At 45.8% G+C, this 20,511-nt stretch overlaps 1 protein-coding gene across 6 annotated transcripts in view; it reads left to right on the top strand.

Annotated features, from left to right (window-relative positions):
• CFDP1 (craniofacial development protein 1) overlaps positions 1-20,511 on the top strand; it is a 26,759-nt gene extending 6,248 nt beyond the window's left edge. For 3 of the 6 annotated variants that reach the window (XM_070760736.1, XM_070760737.1, XM_070760738.1), the window contains 3 exons: positions 5,927-6,028; positions 16,775-16,933; positions 18,609-20,511. In XM_070760736.1, the coding sequence (XP_070616837.1) occupies positions 5,927-6,028; positions 16,775-16,933; positions 18,609-18,699 (352 nt within the window). In that variant the 3' untranslated portion in view covers positions 18,700-20,511. Of the gene's footprint in view, positions 1-929; positions 2,023-5,926; positions 6,029-16,774; positions 16,934-18,608 lie in introns of those variants that run through there. The other 3 variants (XM_070760740.1, XM_070760741.1, XM_070760739.1) reach the window with 2 other exon arrangements.

The following is a 20,511-nucleotide window of genomic DNA, read 5'->3' as shown; positions in this document are numbered from 1 at the left end:
AAAAATAACAGAACAATTCTAGTCTGTAAATATTATTGCGTGACTCAGTTAAGGAAAAAAGGTCTTAATTTCTTAATTTCAATTTTGGTAAAGTGTAGGAAATTCCCATTTCTCCAATTCTATCCCGTGGCCTATGTTCTGTGCCCATTTTATCATCACTTCTTTAACTTTCTCTTCCCCCATTGTTAAATAAGGAAATGGGGGAAGAGAAAGTTAAAGAAGTGATGATAAAATGGGCACAAAACATAGGCCATGGGATAGAATTGGTGAAATGGGAATTCCTTTGGAGCTACTGTACAATTTGAAACTGACTATTTCGGTTGCTTATAAAGAAAATTTGTATAAAAATTTTTATCGTTGGCATTTCACACCAGTTAAACTAGCAAAAATTTATCAAGGAAGATCTCCAAATTGTTGGAAGTGCAAAGATGAGATAGGAACTTACTACCATATGTGGTGGACCTGTGAAAAGGCTAAATATTTCTCAAAGAAAATATGGAAATCGGCCCATTTTCTTTGCATTCAAGCATTCCAGTCAAACAGCAGGGGGCAAAGACCGTGTTACACATTGCTTTTTGCTATTTGCTACAAAACAAGGACCTTCAAACATTTCACAGGACTGTAAAACAGCACAGGTGTGTTCAGATACACATACAATAGGAGCCAGTAGGAATGCTGTGGTGGCCTAGAGGCTGAGTTCTTGCCTCATAACCAGGAGGCTGTGAGTTCAATCCTAGGTAGAGGCAAATATTTCTCTCCTGGCACACTGAGAATATACGAGGGTCGACCAGAAAGTAATGCACCACATTTTTTTTCTTCAACAATTATTTATTGAACACAATGAAACTTACACACGAGAAAGAAGATGTTTCTTCTACACTCCCTATTTTTCCATGTAATCTCTGTCCCGTTCTGTATCCTTCCTCCAGCGAGACACAAGGGCATGTATGCCCTGTCGGTACCACTCCTTGTTCTGGCCACGAAGACATTTCTGTACTCTGTGAATCACCTCTAGTGGCCTCACCCCCTGTGCCCAGAGTCTTACCATACTTCTGTCGACTGCAGATTCTCCATAAAGTGTACACAAACATTTGTGAATGTTCTCAACAGTTTCTTTCTCCGCAGTGAGGAATTCAATGATGACACGCTACTTGTAACGTACATCACTTACAGACGCCATTTCGAAACACTGCTGCAGCTACACTGTCTGCCTGAAGAAATGCAAAATTTACAAATGCACTCCTAACAATTCAAATAATGTATATCTAAAGTTTTGCATTCGTACCATTATTGTAGGTTGAGAAAAAAATGTGGTGCATTACTTTCTGGGCGACCCTCATATCTGCTGAAGAAAACTACACATTGGTGACAGGAAGGGCATCCGGCCTCTAAACTACCCTGCTTGTTCCATTCAGTTGCCCAGACTTCACCCCGCAAGGGATTATGAGTTTTTTAAAAGAAGATGATGCAATAAGCAAATAAGTGCCTGTTTTGAGTTTACTCAAAGTTGGTGTCCCCAAGGTGCTGGACTTTGTTTTTCCTTGAAGATGTTTCACTTCTCATCCAAGAAGCTTCTTCTGATTGAACTGACCACCTTAAATTATTGTTTTAGGTCCCAAAACTGCTTTTTGCAAAAGGCAACTGGACCTTCTTATCATTTTCTTTGGAAAGGTTGCAGAGCTCCTTGTCAAGCCGGTTCAGAGGGTGGTGATAAATCAATGGCTTGCCACCCTATCTATAGAAGACCTGATGTTTATGGGAACTTGGGGAGGGTGATTTTCAGGAGGAAACAGATGCAGCCACAAAGCATTCTTTCGAGTGGTTCAAGGATATCCTATGCCCACCCACCTGGCAGAAACGGAAGGAGGACTGGCCACAATGGCACAATCTGAGTGGGCAGCGTGACAAGTTTGCGGGTGGGGGTCAAGGCATGTGAACTTTCAACTGGGAGGGAAGCTTAGATTCGGGTTCCCCAGTGTAGGTGCCAGGATGGCTCCGGAAATAAATTGGAACTTTGAGGAATGCCTTGTCTTGATTTAAATTTGGATGTTACCTGGAACCTTGACACTCCTTGAATGAGAAGCCAAATCTCTTTAAGGAAAAACGAAGTCTGGTTGCCTCTTGAAAAAGCACCTTTAGGATAACCATGAAACGGAGAGTCTCCTTGGAGACTCAAAGCTGGTGGGTGGACCTGTTTTGGGCTATTGTTGCAAGACTCACCCAGAAGTGATTTCTGACAGTCTCAAAATGGGTGAGCAGTGTGGTCGGGCAGTAGGAAAAGCAAGTAGGATGCTTGGCTGCATAGCTAGAGGTATAACAAGCAGGAAGAGGGAGATTGTGATCCCCTTATATAGAATGCTGGTGAGACCACATTTGGAATACTGTGTTCAGTTCTGGAGACCTCACCTACAAAAAGATATTGACAAAATTGAACGGGTCCAAAGACGGGCTACAAGAATGGTGGAAGGTCTTAAGCATAAAACGTATCAGGAAAGACTTAATGAACTCAATCTGTATAGTCTGGAGGACAGAAGGAAAAGGGGGGACATGATCGAAACATTTAAATATGTTAAAGGGTTAAATAAGGTTCAGGGGGGAAGTGTTTTTAATAGGAAAGTGAACACAAGAACAAGGGGACACAATCTGAAGTTAGTTGGGGGAAAGATCAAAAGCAATGCGAGGAAATATTATTTCACTGAAAGAGTAGTAGATCCTTGGAACAAACTTCCAGCAGACGTGGTTGGTAAATCCACAGTAACTGAATTTAAACATGCCTGGGATAAACATATATCCATCCTAAGATAAAACACAGGAAATAGTATAAGGGCAGACCAAATGGACCATGAGGTCTTTTTCTGCCGTCAGTCTTCTATGTTTCTATGTTTCTAAGATCCTTCCAAATCCCAGAGAGAAATTAGGGGACAACCCCAGTCATTTTTCAGAAATTCTGAAAGTAATTCAGAATCAGATGGGCTGGTGTTTTGGGCAAGAGCTGCATTGTGCTTGAAATGTCCATGGGTTTAGTTCCAAGGCCTGGGAAGGAAATGGGGAGCTGAAAGTCCAGAAAAGGGCCCAAACCTCTGAGAAATATTCAGAGCAACCTCAGTGAGGCACAGGGAGAAGCGTGAAGGTCTGGGACTGAAGGGGGAGTCACTTGTTGCTCTTCCTTGGAGGTTTGGGAAGGAAACCTGGCAAAGCTGCATTGGGAACGGAAGGCTTTGAGTAACAAGAAAGTGGAATTGAGTTTTGCATTAAGTGGAGTTCCCTACATAAAAGATTCAGACCGGGATAAAGTCGTCTTCCTAGGACAGAGGTGGAGAAAGATGGCCCCTTTACGACTTGTGGATTTCAACTCCCAGAATTCCTGAGCCATCCTTCCAACCTCTGTTCTAGAGCAGTGTTTCCCAACCTTGGCAACTTGAAGGTATCTGGACTTCAACTCCCAGAGTCCAAATATCTTCAACTTGCCAAGGTTGGGAAACACTGTTCTAGAGAGACGCTTTATTTACTCCCTTGAAGGATAGCATAGCATAGGACATTGATGGAGAACCTTTGATAGTTTGCATGCCAAAACTATGTGTGTGCATGTGCTAGCACCCATGCGCTTGCCCACACCCATTTCTCCCGTGCAGGCGCACCCCACACACATACTGCCCCCGCCACACATGCGCACAGGCCTCACTGAAGCCTGGGATGGTGAAAAAACAGGCAAAATGGAAGTTCAGAAAAACGGACTTTCAGTTTGCCTGTTGTGCCATTTTTCGCACTTCAGGGAAGCTTCCTGAAGCCCCAGAGTCTGAAAAACAGCACAACAGGCAAGTCCGTTTTTCCTCACTTCCGTTTTGCCCATTGGTCAGTTCTTTTACACTCCGGTGCTTCAGGGAAGTTTCCTTGAAGTCCCTGGAGGGTGAAACAGCCTTCCCCAACGCCAAAAATCAGCTGGCCAGCGCCCACATGCACACTGGAGCTGACATAGGACAACACCTCATATGCCCTCTGATATGGCTGCATGTGCCACCTGTGGCACACTCGCCATAAGTTCGCCACCAAGGGCAGAGGATATTGGTATGGAATAAGAAATGGAATGGAAAAAGAATGGAATAACTTTATTTTATTTTGAATGTACAGTAATCAGCATACATTAAAATGAAATTTTGTTGGATCCAGCAATTTTTTTGCATTTCAGGGAAAAATGAAAGCAGGAATCTATTAAGCCTGCTAAAAACGGAGGGGTGAGTCAAATACCTTACAAGGTCACACAGAAGGAAAAACAGACGGGATTAAAATAACATGAGAAAGATTAATTTACGTAGATGGTTTACTTAAGTCTTTATCTCAAATGTGGGTTTTTAAACTCAAACTGTTTGAAGTTAACAGTGAACAGTATGGATGAGGGTTTTTCTGGATTTTTTTCCTTTTTCTTATCCTCTCCCCCCCCCCCCCCCACACACACACACCTTTTGAGTCATTGTTGACTCCTGACAACTGCTTGGACAAATCTCTGCGGTTTTCTTGGCAAGATTTTGGAAATGGTTTGCCATTGCCTTCTTCCCAGGGCTGAGAGAGGGTGACTGGCTTTGTGCCTAAACTAGAACTAGAACTCCCAACCTCCCATTTCTATCTAGACTGATACTTTAACTGCTAAGCCAGGCTGACTCTTAAAACGGAATTAGCCCAGTCAAAAGTCCAAATCACTCCACATAAATGTATTGCCTACTTTTAGAGAAGGTATTGTAATTGTTTCTCAATATGATGATTGTAGAAATACGAGAATTCTGCTGTATGAAATGTATGAATTTCAGACTGATGTACTGAGAAACTTGAGTACGCTAGCAAAGTGCAGCGTTAGGGAAAATTTTAGCACTCAATGTGGTGACTCTCTCAGCAGCCCTCTATACAAGCATTTGGGATTTGAATTCATAAAATTGAGACGCACGTTCGTGATGATTGTGTATACAAATAAAGGAGAATATTTGGGGTTGAACTGAGCTGTCCCTGACCTCAGTCGTTTTCTTGCAAATGTTTCATTACCCAACTAGGTAACGTCATCAGGGTTAGAAGGGAGTAGGGTGTGGAAGAGTGGAGGAGGAGGAAGAGGGGAAGGTCTGCAGAATCCTTGATGCCCTCTGACCTGGGTTGCAGAATTGCATGACCCAAATTAAGGAACATCTGCTGTATATCTTGATGTGCTTGAAGACTTTCAAGAGTTGATTGAATCGGTTTCCCCACTTGGCTGGTTGAAGGAATTCCGCATTTTCTTAGCTGAAGCTTTTTGGGAATCGGGCAGGCGATGCAGACAAGTCCAGGCCCCACTTCCAGAGATCCTGCAGTCAGAATTCAAAGTGGGTAGAATGGATATGGAATTAAGAATTATGATTATAAAGGGTAAACATTTAGAGAAGCTTCTCAGTCTGTCATGTAATAGAAATAGAATTGTCCACTCGGGGAAGGATTTAGAGGTTGTAAGAGGACATAGAGAAGAAGGAGAGAAAGGGGAGAGAGGAGAAGGGGAGGAAGAGAAGGGGGAAGGAAGGAGATGGTAGTAGAAAAGGGGAGAGAAGGTGTAAGAAAGTAGGTAGTAGAGGTGGAATAGCCACCTGAGATAGAAAGAGGGAAGGGAAGATTAAGACAGACTGAATAATAAAAGTAATAAATAATCAAATAAAATAAAATAAACTTTTAATAATAAAAGTAAAGTTGGGATGCAATTTAGGTAATTGCATTGAAGAGACAATGTATGCTTACTGACTTGTATTGAAAGTATATGTGATGTTGTATGTGATTTTAATGTGGAGAAAAATTTAAAAAAACCCTTTTTACAAAAATAATAAAAGAATTCAAAATGGGGACCGAATCGGAAGGATGAAAGGAATGGCTTCTGCTTTAGTGTCCTCTTTTCCTTTTCTGTCTTCCATCCCTCCGGCAGGGTCACCAAGGAAGTCGACATTGCTTCAAAGGAAGCCCAGCTCTTTCGGAAACAGCTGGAGCCGAATGTGGCCACCCAGATGTCTCCACCAACTGTTTCGGGGTAAGATCCTGAGAAACTCTGTTCATCCAGCATAGGTCACACGAATGTGGGAATTGGGGGAATTGCAACGGCATCTTTAGAACCAGCGGGAACTGGCTGATTCCCTTAAAAACCTCCTGGGAGATGCCTTCTTCCTCACCCAACCTAGAAAGGAAATGGATGTATGCAGTGGAGCAGCCCCCTGAGTTTTAATTGCCAGGGGAGGGAAGATTCGCACCGGTATTGTCATCCCAGCTTGGTGAGTTAGACAAGAAAGTCTCTTGACTCCATTAGTAGTAAAACTACATTTTACTTAAGCCAGGTGGTTACAGAAGAAGCAAAGCCGGATCTGGTTTTTCACACCAAAAGCAGCTGGTTTAACTCTTCCCTTCTCAGGTTCTCCCCACCTTTTTTCCCCTCCACTCTCAGGAAATTCTTCCTTATTTCCACATTGCTTCTCCACTTTAGTTTCCATCCATTGCTTCTTGTCCTGCTCTCAGGTGCTTTGGAGCATAGGTTGATCCCCTCTTCATTGTGATAGCCCCTCAAATATTGGAATGCTGCTAACTTGTAACCTTGGTCCTTCTTTTCATTAAGCTAGACATATCAGTGCTCGAAATCATTCATCAGATGTGGGATTCAGCTGGTTCAGACGACTTCAGGCGAACTGGTAGTGGCAACCTGCAGCTGATCGGCCCAAAGTCACCCAACTGGCTTGCTAAGATGGGACATGAACTCACAGTTTCCCACCTTCTAATCCATTGTGTTAAACACCAGACCAAATATGTTTTTTGAGTGTCCTCATGCACCTTCTGAATTTGCAAATAATTTAGGCAGTTAGCTGATAAGGCTGGGATCTCAGAGCATGCTAAATACTAGGGATTTTTTTCTTTCAGTTCTCTTGTATCCAATTCTCAGATGCTGCTGAGAAAAAGTCCCTGCAGTTTTCTTGCCAAGGTTTTTCAGTAGTGATTGGCCATTGCTTCCTTCCTAGGGCCGAGAGAGGGTGACTGGCCCAAGATCATCCAGCCAGTTCAGGGTCTCCCGGTGTCTAGCCTGAGGCCTTAACCACAACACCAAACTGGCTCTCAAATACTAATTAACAGAACATAATTGCTACATTCATAGCACACGCTTCATCTAAAAGCAGATTTTTGCATTTTCCAACATGTTTTCTGCAGTGAGTTGGCGCCTGGCTTCCCACAATTGGGCAGACCTTGTATTGGAGTATAGCTAGTCCTCGTCTTATGACCACCATTGAACCCAATATTTATTTTGCTAAATGAGTTTTGGCCCATTTTACGACCTTTCTAGCCACAGTTGTTAAGTGAATCACTACGGTTGGTAAGTTAGTAACATGGCTGTTAAGTGAATCTGGCTCCTCCGTTCACTCTGCTCATGAGAAAGTCACAAAAGGGAGTCACATGGCCCCAGGACACAGCAGCCGTCATAAATAGGAATCATATGCCAAGCATTTGAATTTTGGTCACCTGATCATGCAACCGTCATAAGTGTGGAATATGGTCATGAGTCCCTTTTAGAACACAGTAGAAGAGAAGAGAAGAATGGAATAGAATAGAATACAGAAGAATAGAATAGAAATATAAAAATGGAATGGAATAGAATGGAATAATGGAATGGAGTAGAATACAGAAGAATAGAATAGAATAATGGAATAGAATTAGAATACAATAGAATAGAATAGAATAGAATAGAATTCTTTATTGGCCAAGTGTGAGTGGACACACAAGGAATTTCTCTTTGGTGCAGATGCTCTCAGTGTACATAAAAGAAAATATACATTTGTCAAGAATCATGAGGTAAAAAACACTTAATGATTGTCATAAGGCTCAAACAAGCAATCAGGAAACAAAATTAATATAAATCGTAAGAATACAAGCAACAAGTTACAGTCATGCAGTCATAAGTGGGAGGAGATGGGTGATGATTAATAGTAATGCAGCCTTAGTGAATATTTTGACAGTGGTGAGGGAATTCTTTGTTTTGCAGAGTGATGGCATTCGGGGGGGAATGTTCTTGTGTCTAGTTGTCTTGGTGTGTAGTGCTCTGTAGCAACGCTTTAAGGGTAGGAGGCTCCACCTTTTTTCAGTGTAACAGTCACTAAATGAACCGTTGTAAGTCGAGGGCTACCTGTAATCTTCTTAGGTGTTTGTGTGAATCCTCACCCTGCATATGGAGGGTGGAGTCTGTGCAGTGAATACAATTCCTGTCCTACCCAGTTGTGAGTTGGTCTCTGACCAACAGCCACTGGAAGAGACTCGAAGTATTTACAGACCATAAGCTTTGTTGACAAACTCAGAAAGGAGGAAGTGATAAACCTCCGGGAAAGCCAAGGGAAATCACCAAAACCATTAAAAAGTAAAAGTTAGAATATTTTAGACATCTGATGTGACATCTGGGGGGGAAAGGCATCCTTCACTTCCAAGGAAAGATTGAAGGCAAAGGAGGTCCAGGCAGAAGAAGAGGATCATGGCTTGAAAATCTAAGGGACCAGCTTGGAGAAAACTCAGCAGCACTTTTTCTTGTGACTGTTGATAAAAATAGGATTGCCAACATGATTGCCAACGTCCGATGACAGATAGGGCAGCAGGAGAAGAAGTGGCAGCCACCAGGGGGCGCCAGTCCTGGCCTGGTCCTCTGAGCCTGCAGCAATTGTCCCGTTGATGTCACAACTCACAAAGCCGTTCCAGATTTAATCACCACTGGAAATCGCTTTTGTCAAGCTAGAGCGGACCTCTGTGTCCTCCCGCTGCACAATCGGACCCGTTCTGCAAAGGGACAAAATGGATGAAATGTAGATGCAGCACCTTGTTTGTCTCAGCTGGCGAGAGGGTCTCTTTACTAAGGAAAGACCCCAGGAGAGGCCCTTGAAGTCTCAACCCAGAGGGCAGTGGCCGGGTTTCTGAGACAGCCTCACCGCTTCGTTCTGAGCTCGCCTCCTTTTTGAGGAATCTTATTTTGGAGCTGGGTTTTTCACTTTCTTTTTTGGGCTGTCCCGGCTGGTGGCCATCTGTGGAATTCATTTCCTGTGAGTTTAGCAAACCGTGGCTCCTTCTGTGCACAGCTTTGGATTCACTCGGTGTTTTTTGCTATATTTGAGTTTAGCATATAGAATAGACTAGAGCTGGAAGGGACCTTGGAGGTCTTCTAGTCCAGCCCTCTGCTCAAGCAGGAGAACCTATCCTATACTATCCCAGACAGGTGACTGACCAGTCTCTTCTTAAAAACTGTCAGTGATGGAGCCCCCACGATTTCTGGTGGCAAGTTAATCCTGTCCGCCTGGCTGTTCATGGATTTAGTGCAGGGGTCTCCAACCTTGACGACTTTAATGAATTCTGGGAGTTGAAATCCACAAACCTTAATGCCCAAATCTTGGACATCTTTCATTTAGTGCAAGGGTGTTGAACACAAGGCCTGTGGGACAGATATGGCCCGCAAAGTGGTTGGACTGGTCCACGGGGCCATCCTGAGCCAGGGTGGTGCAATGGTTAGAGTGCAGCACTGCAGGCTACTTCAGCTAACTGCTAGCTGTAGTGCAGCAGTTCAAATCTCAGCACCGGCTCAAGGTTGACTCAGCCTTCCATCCTTCCGAGGTGGGTCAATGAGGAACCAGATTGTTGGGGGCGATATATGCTAATTCTGTAAACCACTTAGAGAGGGCTGTAAAAGCACTATGAAGCAGTATATAAGTCTAAATGCTATTGCTATCCCAGGAAATGTTAGGGGCTCACAAACGTGGCTTCGGCCCAATTTACCCAATGCAAAGAGGAAATATGCCAGCAGTTTGGGGAGTAGTGTCAAGCTGGCCACCACCACCCCCAACCCTCCCCCAAGTCAACCATAGCCCTGATGTGACCCTCAATGAAATTTATTTCGACACCTCCGATTTAGTGGGTTCGGCTTATCGGGGCTGCCACTTAACTCCTTGACACCTTTCCAAACTGGACAAAGAGTAGCAATTAGCAAAGGGAAGGCTGACTCATTCAAGTAGTAGTAGCCACGATGAAGGAATAGGGGAAATAGCATTCAAGCATCTGTCCTTCATTAAACTGCTCGGCACTTCGTGGAAACTGGGAGCACAGCTGCAGAGCACAGATCCACCGTCCCCAGCCAAAAAAGGGAGCTTGAAGCCATTCCGGGAAATGTGCCTGGGAACCAAATCCAGCTTCTGTACTTTACAGGCATTTTTCTCTACGACACAATGCTAGACTCCAAGGGGCGGCCCCAGAGCAGGGATCCTGCAGGTGGCTTGAGCAACCCTGACTTGGAACAGCTCTGGAAGGGAGCCCCAGCACTCGGTCCAGCAGGGCCCTGGCAGAAGCCGCGCAGATCGTCTTTCCATTTAGAGCTGTGACTGTTCAAAGTTATGACGGCACTGAAAAGGGTGATTGCGGATGGTTTTCGCCCATAGACCGTTGCAGCGTCCCAGTGGTCAGGTGATCAAAATTCGGGCACTTGGCAAGTGGGGTGACAATTGGACTGTGCCCGGTATAAGTCCAAATGCTATTGCTGTTACAGACCCTACACCATTTCTGACAGATGGCAGTTCAGTCTCTTTCTGGAAAGCCTGCAGTGATGCTCCCACAACTTCTGAAGTAAACTTCTGTTGCATTGATTGATTGCTCTTCCTGTCAAAAAATTCCTCCTTTTTTCTAGGTTGAATATCTCGTTGATCAGTTCCCATCCATGATTCCTTGTCTGGCCTTCAGGTGCTGTGGAAAACAGCTTGACTCCCTCCCCCACCCACCCCCACCCCTGTGGTATCCCCTCAAATATTGGAAGACTGCTATCATGATTTGCTTACCAGTAATGGAGGGGGGAAATGTTATAAAATGGAGCAAAATAGCAATAGCACTTAGACTTATATATCACTTCACAGTGCTTTTACAACCCTTGTAAGAGGTTTACAAAGTTAGCCTCTTGACCCCAACAATCTGGGTCCTCATTTGACCCACGTCAGAAGGATGGAAGGTTGAGTCAACCTTGAGCCAGTTAGGATTGAACTGTGGATGGAAGGGAGGGAGGGCAATAGCAATAGCACTTAGACTTATATACCACTTCACAGTTCTTTCCAGCCCTCTCTAAGCATTTTACAGAGTCAGCCTCTTTTGCCCAACAATCTGGGTCCTCATTTGACCCACCTTGGAAGGATGGAAGGTTGAGTCCTCCTGGAGCCGATGGTGAAATTTTAACTGCTGAACTACTGCCAGCAATTAGCAGGAGCAGCTTGCAGTACTGCACTCTAACCACTGCCCCACCAAGGTTCATTTTCTTACTTAACCAACAAACTCACTTAACCAACTATCGTTTCTGTCTTTGCGGACTGGGGGGGGAGGGAGAGGGAACGGTTACAGGCGAACGGTGGTGGCGAGTGCGCACCTGCATGCTGCTCCATTTGCACAAACGGCAAGCACACCCATTGCCACTCCCACAAATGGAGCTGTATGCGCTTGCACGAGTGTAGCTGCGCGTGGGCTAACCTGCTGCTTTCCATGGGCTTGCGGCCTTCTGTTTGGAGAGCCCTGTACCTGCCTGCCTTGCTTAGCAACATGGAAATGTGGAGCTCAATTTTGGTGGTGAGCCGAGGCCTTTGTAAAGGGAGGCCCTCTTCCAACTGTCAGATCTTTTGAGAGCAAACGGGATATTGAGTGCTAAATTCTTCACTAGGGGTGGATGGGCGTTGAAGGCCCAGTGAGTGGCAGTCTGAGATGAGAAAGGTCACTGGGATGACCTTCAGAGAGAGAGAGAGAGTAGCATCTAGGGTGGTCACCAGATTCCTCCTCTAAACAAGCCCGACTTCCCATCTGGGAGGATGGTCCTGTTTTCCAAAGCCTGCACATCCTACTTGGTCATTTCGAAAATAAAGACCCTCGCTCACGGTTAGCCAAAGGGGCATTTTACTAAAGCCAAGTGGTTACAGAAAAAGCAAAGCTGGATCTGGGATTTTCGCGCCCAGATTCATGGTTCAAACCCCTTGTTCCTACCACCACCACCCCCGCCTCCCCCTGCCTAGTTATCAATTAGGGGCTAGCCAATTTTTGGGTAATGGGTCGGTCGCTGGCTTTGTGGGGTGGGTGGTCCTGTATTCCATAGTGCAGCCTTGGAAAGGCCAGCAGTGGGGGCCCAATGCATAGCTTTGTTTCCTCTCATGCAACTCCCTCATCCTTTATCCAATCCAACTGCTCTCCCTCCCCTTTAAGCAGGGCAGGCAACAGCACTTCCCAATGCTTTACAGCCCTCTCCAAGCAGTTTACAGAGAGTCAGCCTCTTGCCCACAACAATCTGGGTCCTCATTTTACTGACTTTGCGAGGATGGAAGGCTGAGTCAACCTGGAGCTGGTCAGGATCAAACTCCTGGCAGTGGGCAGAGTTAGCTTGTAATACTGCATTCTAACAGGGGAGGGAGGGAAGGAAGGAAGGGCTGTTAGACTCCTTCACAGTGCTTTCCAGCCCTCTCTAAGTAGTTTACATAGTCAGCCTCTTGCCCCCAACAATCTGGGTCCTCATTTTACTAATGTTGGAAAGATAGAAGGCTGAGTCAACTTGAGCCATATCCATCTGCAGGGTGAGGATTCCCACAAACACTTGGGCTGGATTCCTAAGAAGACTACAGGTAGCCCTCGACTTACAACGGTGCATTTAGTGACTGTTACACTGAAAAAAGGTGGAGCCTCCTACCCTCAAAACGTCGCTACAGAGCACTGCATACCAAGACAACTAGACACAAGAACATTTTTCCCTGAATGCCATCACTCTGCTAAACAAAGAATTCCCTCACCACTGTCAAACTATTCAAGACAGCTGTGCCTATGAGCCTCTGCTGATGCATCCCATTTTTTAATTACTTGATTTCCCCTGGAGAGAGCATCCCATCGTATCGCTGTGATCGTTCTCACCCAAGCATTTTGCAGCCATTACAGGATAAGTTCCCTATACCAAAACAGCATTTTATCTCAGAAGCTTGTTATTTTGTGGTTGACGTGACACATCCTGTTAAACCATCGTCATTGGTTATTGTGGTGCATGAACTCCCCCATGGCTTCATGTGACAAGCCAGGGATAAGACAACTTGGCTTATTGTGGTCTGCCCGCAGCATGTCTTCCGAATTTCAGTCCATAGTGCTATGGTTCTCAACCTGGGGGTCAAGGCCCCTTTGGGGGTCGAACGACCATTTCACAGGGGTCGCCTAAGGGCCATAGGGGAAAAGACAGATTTCCCATGCTCTTAGGAATTAAAGCTTCTATTCTGGCGCCTTGGAACATATTTTTACAATCCAACCAATCAGGTATTTACAGTGGGGGTGTCCCTCTGATCTTCCTGCCAATTGGCAGGAGAATTGGCACCAGACTTATGGTTGGGGGTCACCACAGCATGAGGAAACTGTATTAAGGGGTTGCAGCGTTAGAAAGGTTGAGAATCACTGCATAGTGGGAGTTTCTTAACCCATAGTTTTGATTAGGGGCATGGTCGGCAACCCGCGACTTTGGAACCACATGTGGCTCTTTCATCCCTCTGCTACGGCTCCCTGTTGCTGGTTGGTAAAAGGAAAAGACACTGTGCTAGGAGGAGACTATGGTGGGAGAACTGGACTTCCAATCAGCTCCATAATTGGATTGGGGGGGGGGGGGGCACACTTCCGGTTGTGGCTCTTTTGAGTGTTCAAGGTTGGCGACCCCCGGGCTAGGGGCCCCTGCAGTGTTTTCCAGGAGAAGCAGGTGCCTTCCCCAGGAATCCCATTAAAAGAACCATAAATATTTCTGGGCAGAGGAGCTGAGATTGAGAAGATTCTGTGTTGTCCAAACTTGGAGAGTTAACATAGAAACATAGAAGTCTGACGGCAGAAAAAGACCTCATGGTCCATCTAGTCTGCCCTTATACTATTTTCTGTATTTTATCTTAGGATGGATATATGTTTATCCCAGGCATGTTTAAATTCAGTTACTGAATTTACAGCAATTGCAAGGTTCAGTCTGTGGTTTATTGGTTTGCACAATTTGCTTGTTTTGTGACTGTGCTCAGCTGAAGGGTCACATTGTTTGTTCTGCTTTGTGGCAAAGGGGAAAGAGCTGCTCCTTTTGAACTGGCCCTTTCCTTTAAACTTTTCCTCTGGTTCATGAAGGAAGATTTTCTAACTGAAAACTGGAAAAAACTAGGCTTGGAAAAGTCTATCTTTTCCTTGAGTGGTTCATTAAAATATCCTGAACTTTGGGGATGCGAGTGCTTGTCGTGGCTTTCTGCCTCTTTCATCTGCTCAAGAATGCCAGGCATTTCCTTCCCAGATTTCCAGAATGGCCTCCGGTCGGTAGAAAGGGAAGCTCTCCCGGGAATGCAAAATAAAACCTATTGTGCAGATGTAAAGCCTCAGCTAATGGACGACATGACTTTGCGCTTGATGGATTTTGTGATTGATCCTCCGCGGGACCGGTATGGTTGTGCGACGCCTTCTGTCTGCCCTCAGGGCTACACCGTTGTCACTTAAAGGATGGCGTGTCTCGCTAGAGGAGAGCCAAGCCTGTGGCTCCATCGTGGTGACCCTTCGTTGCAGCAGTTGTGCTGAAGAATCAGCGATGGTGGGCATTTGGCAAGCAGCGCGGAGCCGGTTGTAGTGCAGGGGCCCACAGAAATGGTATAGAACCTCAGTGGCGTAGTGGTTAGAGTCCCGTTCTGCAAGCGACTTCTGCTGATCACCGGCTGCCAGCAGTTTGGCAGATCAAATCTCAGGAGGCTCAAGGTATCACCAATGACAAGACGGTTTAATAGGATGTGCCTCATCAACCACAAAAGACAAGCTCCCAGGACAAAATGCTCTGTTTTAGTATATGGAACCTATCCTACAATGGCTGCAAAGTGCTCGCAGCGATACCCTGGGATGCTCTCTCCAGGGGAAATCCCATAATTAAAAAATTGGATGCACTAGCAGAGGCTCATGGGCACAGCTTTCTCCAGGAATGAAGGCACCTGCCAGGACTGCCATCGCGCTATGCCATACATAGCAGTTGCGCAATGGTTAGAGTACTGCACTTTTGCAGAATACTGCTGACTGCCAGCTGCCAGCATTTCGGAAGTTCAAGTCTAACCGGCTCAAGTTGACTCAGCCTTCCATCAGTAAAACGGGGACCCAGATAGTTGGGGGCAAGAAGCTGACTCTGCAAACCACTTATATTGGATGATTTTAATTTTTTTAAGAAAAGTTATTAATGAAAATATAAAATATTGATTATAAAAGTTATAGAATTATAGAATTAAAGCAAGATATGTGGATTATAATTTATAAATAATAACTCTTTATACATTTATAAACAGTTATAAACTATACTGATATAAATAGAGAGGACATGTTCCTACTGGGGTTACAATGATTAGGGTACAAGGTTTCACTGGATTTATTGTCCCACAAAATGGAGTAGGTTTTATTGATGATTCCACTGGGTTTACAGTGATTTTTATAGAACATGGCACGATGATTCCACTGGGTTTACAGTGGATACAATTAGAGTAGGGTTAAAAATAAAATAAAAATAAAAATAAAATTGATGATGCAAACCACAGTTCACACTTTATAGTCATTCAGAACAGGATCTCATCTTGGTTAATCATCCAAAGGTGTGGATAAACCTGGTTTAAAAACCAGGCAGAGGTTGTGCCCGGCTCGCCTCTGACACTGCCAATTGTAGAACTGAGCTAGTTAAGAGCTTCCATGCAGGATTGGCTCTAAAGGCATCCTCATTGTTGAAGTTACAGATTTACCAATTAAGAGAGTTGGAAGGGACCTTGTAGGTCATCTAGTCCTCCCCCCTGCCCCAAGCAGGAAGACCTTACACCACTTCTGACAGTCTCTTTTTGAAAGCCTCCAGTGATGAAGCTCCCACAACTTCTGAAGGCAACATCTGTTCCAGTGGTTGATTGTTCTCACTGTCAGAAAATGTCTCATCTATCTATCTATCTATCTATCTATCTATCTATCTATCTATCTATCTATCTATCTATCTATTATTAGAGTTGGAAGGGACCTTGCAGGTCATCTAGTCCAACCCCCTGCTGGTGCAGGAGACCCTACATCACGCTAGTCCAATAGCAGTGTGGTCTTTTTTTTGAAGGTCACTAGTGTTGGAGTGTTCACCAACTCTGCGGGCAAGCCGTTCCACTGGCTGATCGCTCTCCTTATTTCCAGGTTGAATCTCTCCTTGGACAGCTTCCAATTTTTTCTCCTTGTCTGGCTCTCTGATGCTTTGGAAAATAATGTGACTCCCTCTTCTCTGTGGCAGCCTCCCAAGTATTTGTAGACTGCTATCATGTCCCCCCTGGACCTCCTCTTTGCTAGACGATCCATGCCCAGTTCCTGCAACCTTTCCTCGCGTGTTTTAGTTTCTACTGTAGTCCCTTTATTATTCTGGTTGCTCTCCTCTGCACTTTCCCTAGAGTATCAATGTCTCTTTTGTAGTGTGGTGACCAAAACTGAATGCAGTACTCTAGGTGTAGACCAACTAGGGCATTATAGAGGTGGGCTCTCTCCTTGCTCAGTTTCCATCCATTATTATTCCTTCTCTGGCCTTGACCCCCTTCTCTCAATGGCAGCCCCTCAAATACTGGACGACTGCTATCCTGTCTCCCCTGGTCCTTCTTTTCACTAGTCTGGAAACAGGGTGTGTGATGAACAAACTGGACGATGTTCTGCAGAAGGGACGGGGCAGCATCTTGTCCAGCAGTTGGAGAACTGGCCTTTATCTTCTGCTCTCCCTTGGCAGAGTGAAGCGGCCCAGCAGCATTAACAGCCTTCTGGGGAAGATTGACTCCAAAAAGCAGAAAATGAGCACGCTGGAGAAGTCCAAGCTGGACTGGGAGAACTTCAAAGAAGAAGAAGGCATTGGCGACGAGTTGGCCATCCACAACAGAGGAAAAGAAGGGTGAGAAATATATATGTGTGCGTGTATTTATGTGCATGTATGTATGTACATTTTCATAGATTTTCACGGGTGCAAGTATGAAAGTTTTGGCATATTCGGGTTTGTTTCTGTGTAAGTGTCAGAGATTTCTGGCGACGTTTCAACGAGGTGCCACTCGTCATCTTCAGGCTGGTGCTTTTGTCCTTGTGCCAGGGCGAACAAAGCACCAGCCTGAAGATGATGAGTGGGACCTCGTTGAAACGTCGCCAGGAATCTCTGAAACTTACACGGAAAGAAACCCAAATATGCCAAGACTTTCATATATGTATTTATGTATGTATATTCTGTTTCTTTAGCAATTGCTTGATGAGTGACACTGGCTGCTCACACTCTCAAAAGCGGCACAATTTCCCCCTCCCGCCCCCATTTAAAAAAAAATGTTGGTAAGATTCCTGAAGAACCTTGATGCGCCACCGACTGTTCCCACCGGTTCCTCAGGTGCCTGTGACCAATTTGCAGGCATTCCACGTAGGAAGCAGAAGTAGAATTTGGGAAAAATCAAGGCTCTGTTAACCCTTTGCTTGAGTGGACGCAACCCATCGGTTAAAATGCCCTACAACGCTGATGGCAAACCTTTTTTGGTTCACATGCCAAAAGGTTGTGTGTCTGTGTGTGTGCTAGCACACAGGCACGTGCCCAAACCCCTTCCCTCACCCACACGCATATGTATGCACACACCGCGTGCCCACAATCCCCTCCCCCCCCGCATCCCCACACATGCACCCAGGCCTCGCTGAAGCCTGGGACAGTGAAGAAACGGCCAAATGTTTGGAACAATGGACTTCCAGTCTGCATGCTGGGCTGTTTTTCGCACTCTGGGGCATCCGGAAGCTTTCCTGAAACCTCCACAGTACCAAAAACAGCCCAACAGGGAAACCGGAAGCCCATTTTTCCAAACTTTCAGTTTGCCTATTGAACAGTTTTTGTACTCCAGGGCTTCAGGGAAGCTTCCGGAGAGCGAAACAACCTTCCCCAAGGCCGAAAATCAGCTCGCTAGCGTGTGCTTGTGCGCTGGAGCTGACATACGGCAATGCCTCGGGTGCCCTCTGAGATGGCTTCGTGTGCTGCCAACACAGCCTCTTTGAGGGTAAGTGAGGCTGTTCTGGACGTGGGCGACCCAAAAGGTGAAGTTGTCAAGCTTAATTTGAAGACATGGCAAGACATTTCTGGTGCAAGGAACGCCTGGAGCAGGAGTCAGCAACCCTAAATACTCCAAGAGTCATTTGGATCTATTTCCCACAGAAAAGAAAACACTAGGAGCCACAAAATCCTTCCCTTGCCTGACTATTTCCTCAGCGGCCACAGAACTAGCATATGTGGTTGAATGCCTTTGGAGACTTCATTCTTGTTTTCTTCTGAAACTTATCTTTTCTTTATCCATGGCTGGCCTATCAGCGGTTGAAAAGCTCAATAAATTGTGTGCTGGCAGGTATCACACATTGACGGCTGTGATGCATATTTGGAGCAATGGGGAGCCACAACAGGGATAAGAGAACCACATGTGGCTCCAGAGCCGCGGGGGTTGCTGATCCCTGGCCTGGAAGAGGGAAAGGAAATAAAGCCAGGAGGGGCAATGCCCTGTTTCTAGCTGCCTTACCTCCCAGCCCATCTAAAACCCTTGCTTCCTCCCTTGCAGGTACCTGGAGAGACGGGCCTTCCTGGAAAGAGTGGATTACCGTCAGTTCGAGAATGAGAGGGATCTCCGCCTGAGCAACATGAAGCCTTGAGCTATGGGCCGAGTCCCGACTCTCCGAATCCAGCTGTTTCCCAGCATGGCCTCTTCGGGGTCTTCTCTCCCACTGCAATAGTCAATAGGTGAACCGAAGCCTTTGCCAGGCCCAGGGGCAGCTTCCCCGGGCAGCAGATAGTTTTAACTCGCCTGTTTCACGGCCCAGGGAAGCGGGAGGGGGGCTGCAAGGCCGATTCTCCCAGCTCTCCACTTTTTTTTGGTAGCTTGGAGGAAACACCGCAGACTCGGATTGTGGGGTCGTTGCCATCATCCCTACCTGCTTGTGCCCGTCGCCTGGGGCGCTGGTTCTGCATGATAACCAGCCCTGGGACCCCCACATTGCTGGCGCCAGTGGCCTCTTGGGCCACTGAAAAGCTCCACACACAACACACACCCCGCAGTCTTGCATTGGACCAGTCTCAGGTTCTGAGGAGTAAAATACACCCCACCCCACCCCATTCCACCACAACCCAACCCACCCCCAGCCTGCGAAATTTCCTAAGAGATTTTTCCCATTCAGGAATCCTCAAGTTTCTTTCTGTTTTTTGTTTATAATTCCTTTTCCCCCCCAGGTGTGTGTTTTATTAAAACGTAAGCCACCCCTCTGAGCGTTCAGACCCTGCAGAAATCTAAGAGCAGCAGTCTATCTGTAAGGAAGGGAGGGAAGGTAGAAAGCCAGCATCTTCTTCCTTCCCTGGAATAAAAGATTCAACAGGTTCTGGCAGGGGTGTCTTTCTTCCCGGCTCTTGGCCATAAGGCCAGGCAGGCTTCAGGCCAACCCCGTTTCCCTCCCTGAAAGCCCCTTTGCAAGCTCACGCTCTCCATCCCAACCTCACCTTCTAGGACGGACGGCATTGAAAGCTGTCCTAAAGTAGTCCTCGATTTATGACCGTGCTTGAGCCCCAGATTTCCCTGGTTAAGCCAGACAGTCGTTAGGTGAGCTGTGCCCCATTTTTAACAACCTTTCCTTCCTCCCAGAGTTCCTGAATAAATCACTGCAGGTGTTGAAAGTTAGGGAGGCAGCCGTTTAGGTCAGTGTTTCCCAACCTTGGCAACTTGAAGATATTTGGACTTCAACTCCCAGGAGTTGAAGACCAGATATCTTCAAGTTGCCAAGATTGGGAAACACTGGTTTAGGTGAATCTGATTTCTCCCATTGACTTTGCTGCCCAGGTGCAGTAATGTAATTGCGCTGGACTCCGCTAACAGTCAGAGCCACAGGGCCGAGCATGCGTCACCGTTCCACTTTAGCAGCCCACCTCTGTAGGAGACCAACCATGTCATAAACGTGAGCCAGTGGCCAAGCGCCCAAATTTCAGTTACATGACTGCTGCAAAAAATCACAAGTATGGAAAACGGTCGTGACTCACCTTTTTCATGCCGTGGTGACTTCAAACAATCATTGAATGGACGGTTGTAAGTCAACTTGTCTCTGGTTGAATTCTTAAAGAGTTTTGAACAGAATTTTTCCCTTCATTCAATGCTCTGGCGAAATTCTCTTAAAACATGTTACTGGAAACTTGGCTGCGTGTTTTTAGTATATCTAATTTATCTATCATGTTTGCTCCCACCCCCCAATTGTCTGTTGTACTATATCATCCTAACCTGTGTGTCCCAGCCTCAATCTGATCCCGTCCTCTCAATCAATCGACATCTGTGCAGCACGCAAGGATCAAGAAGAGATCCCTTGTAGGACAGTTGGTGGCGGGAAATCTCCTTGTATCAGTCTAAAAAAGGTGGGAAGAACATATTGTACGCTTTTTAATGAAACAAGTGACTTCAGTAAACTTTTAACATTTTTAAAACAAAA

The sequence above is a fragment of the Erythrolamprus reginae genome, chromosome 9 (genome assembly GCF_031021105.1).
Source record: "Erythrolamprus reginae isolate rEryReg1 chromosome 9, rEryReg1.hap1, whole genome shotgun sequence".
Classification (NCBI taxonomy): domain Eukaryota; kingdom Metazoa; phylum Chordata; class Lepidosauria; order Squamata; family Dipsadidae; genus Erythrolamprus; species Erythrolamprus reginae.
Note: the sequence above shows the minus strand (reverse complement) of the source record. Positions and strands in the feature narration are given on the sequence as shown.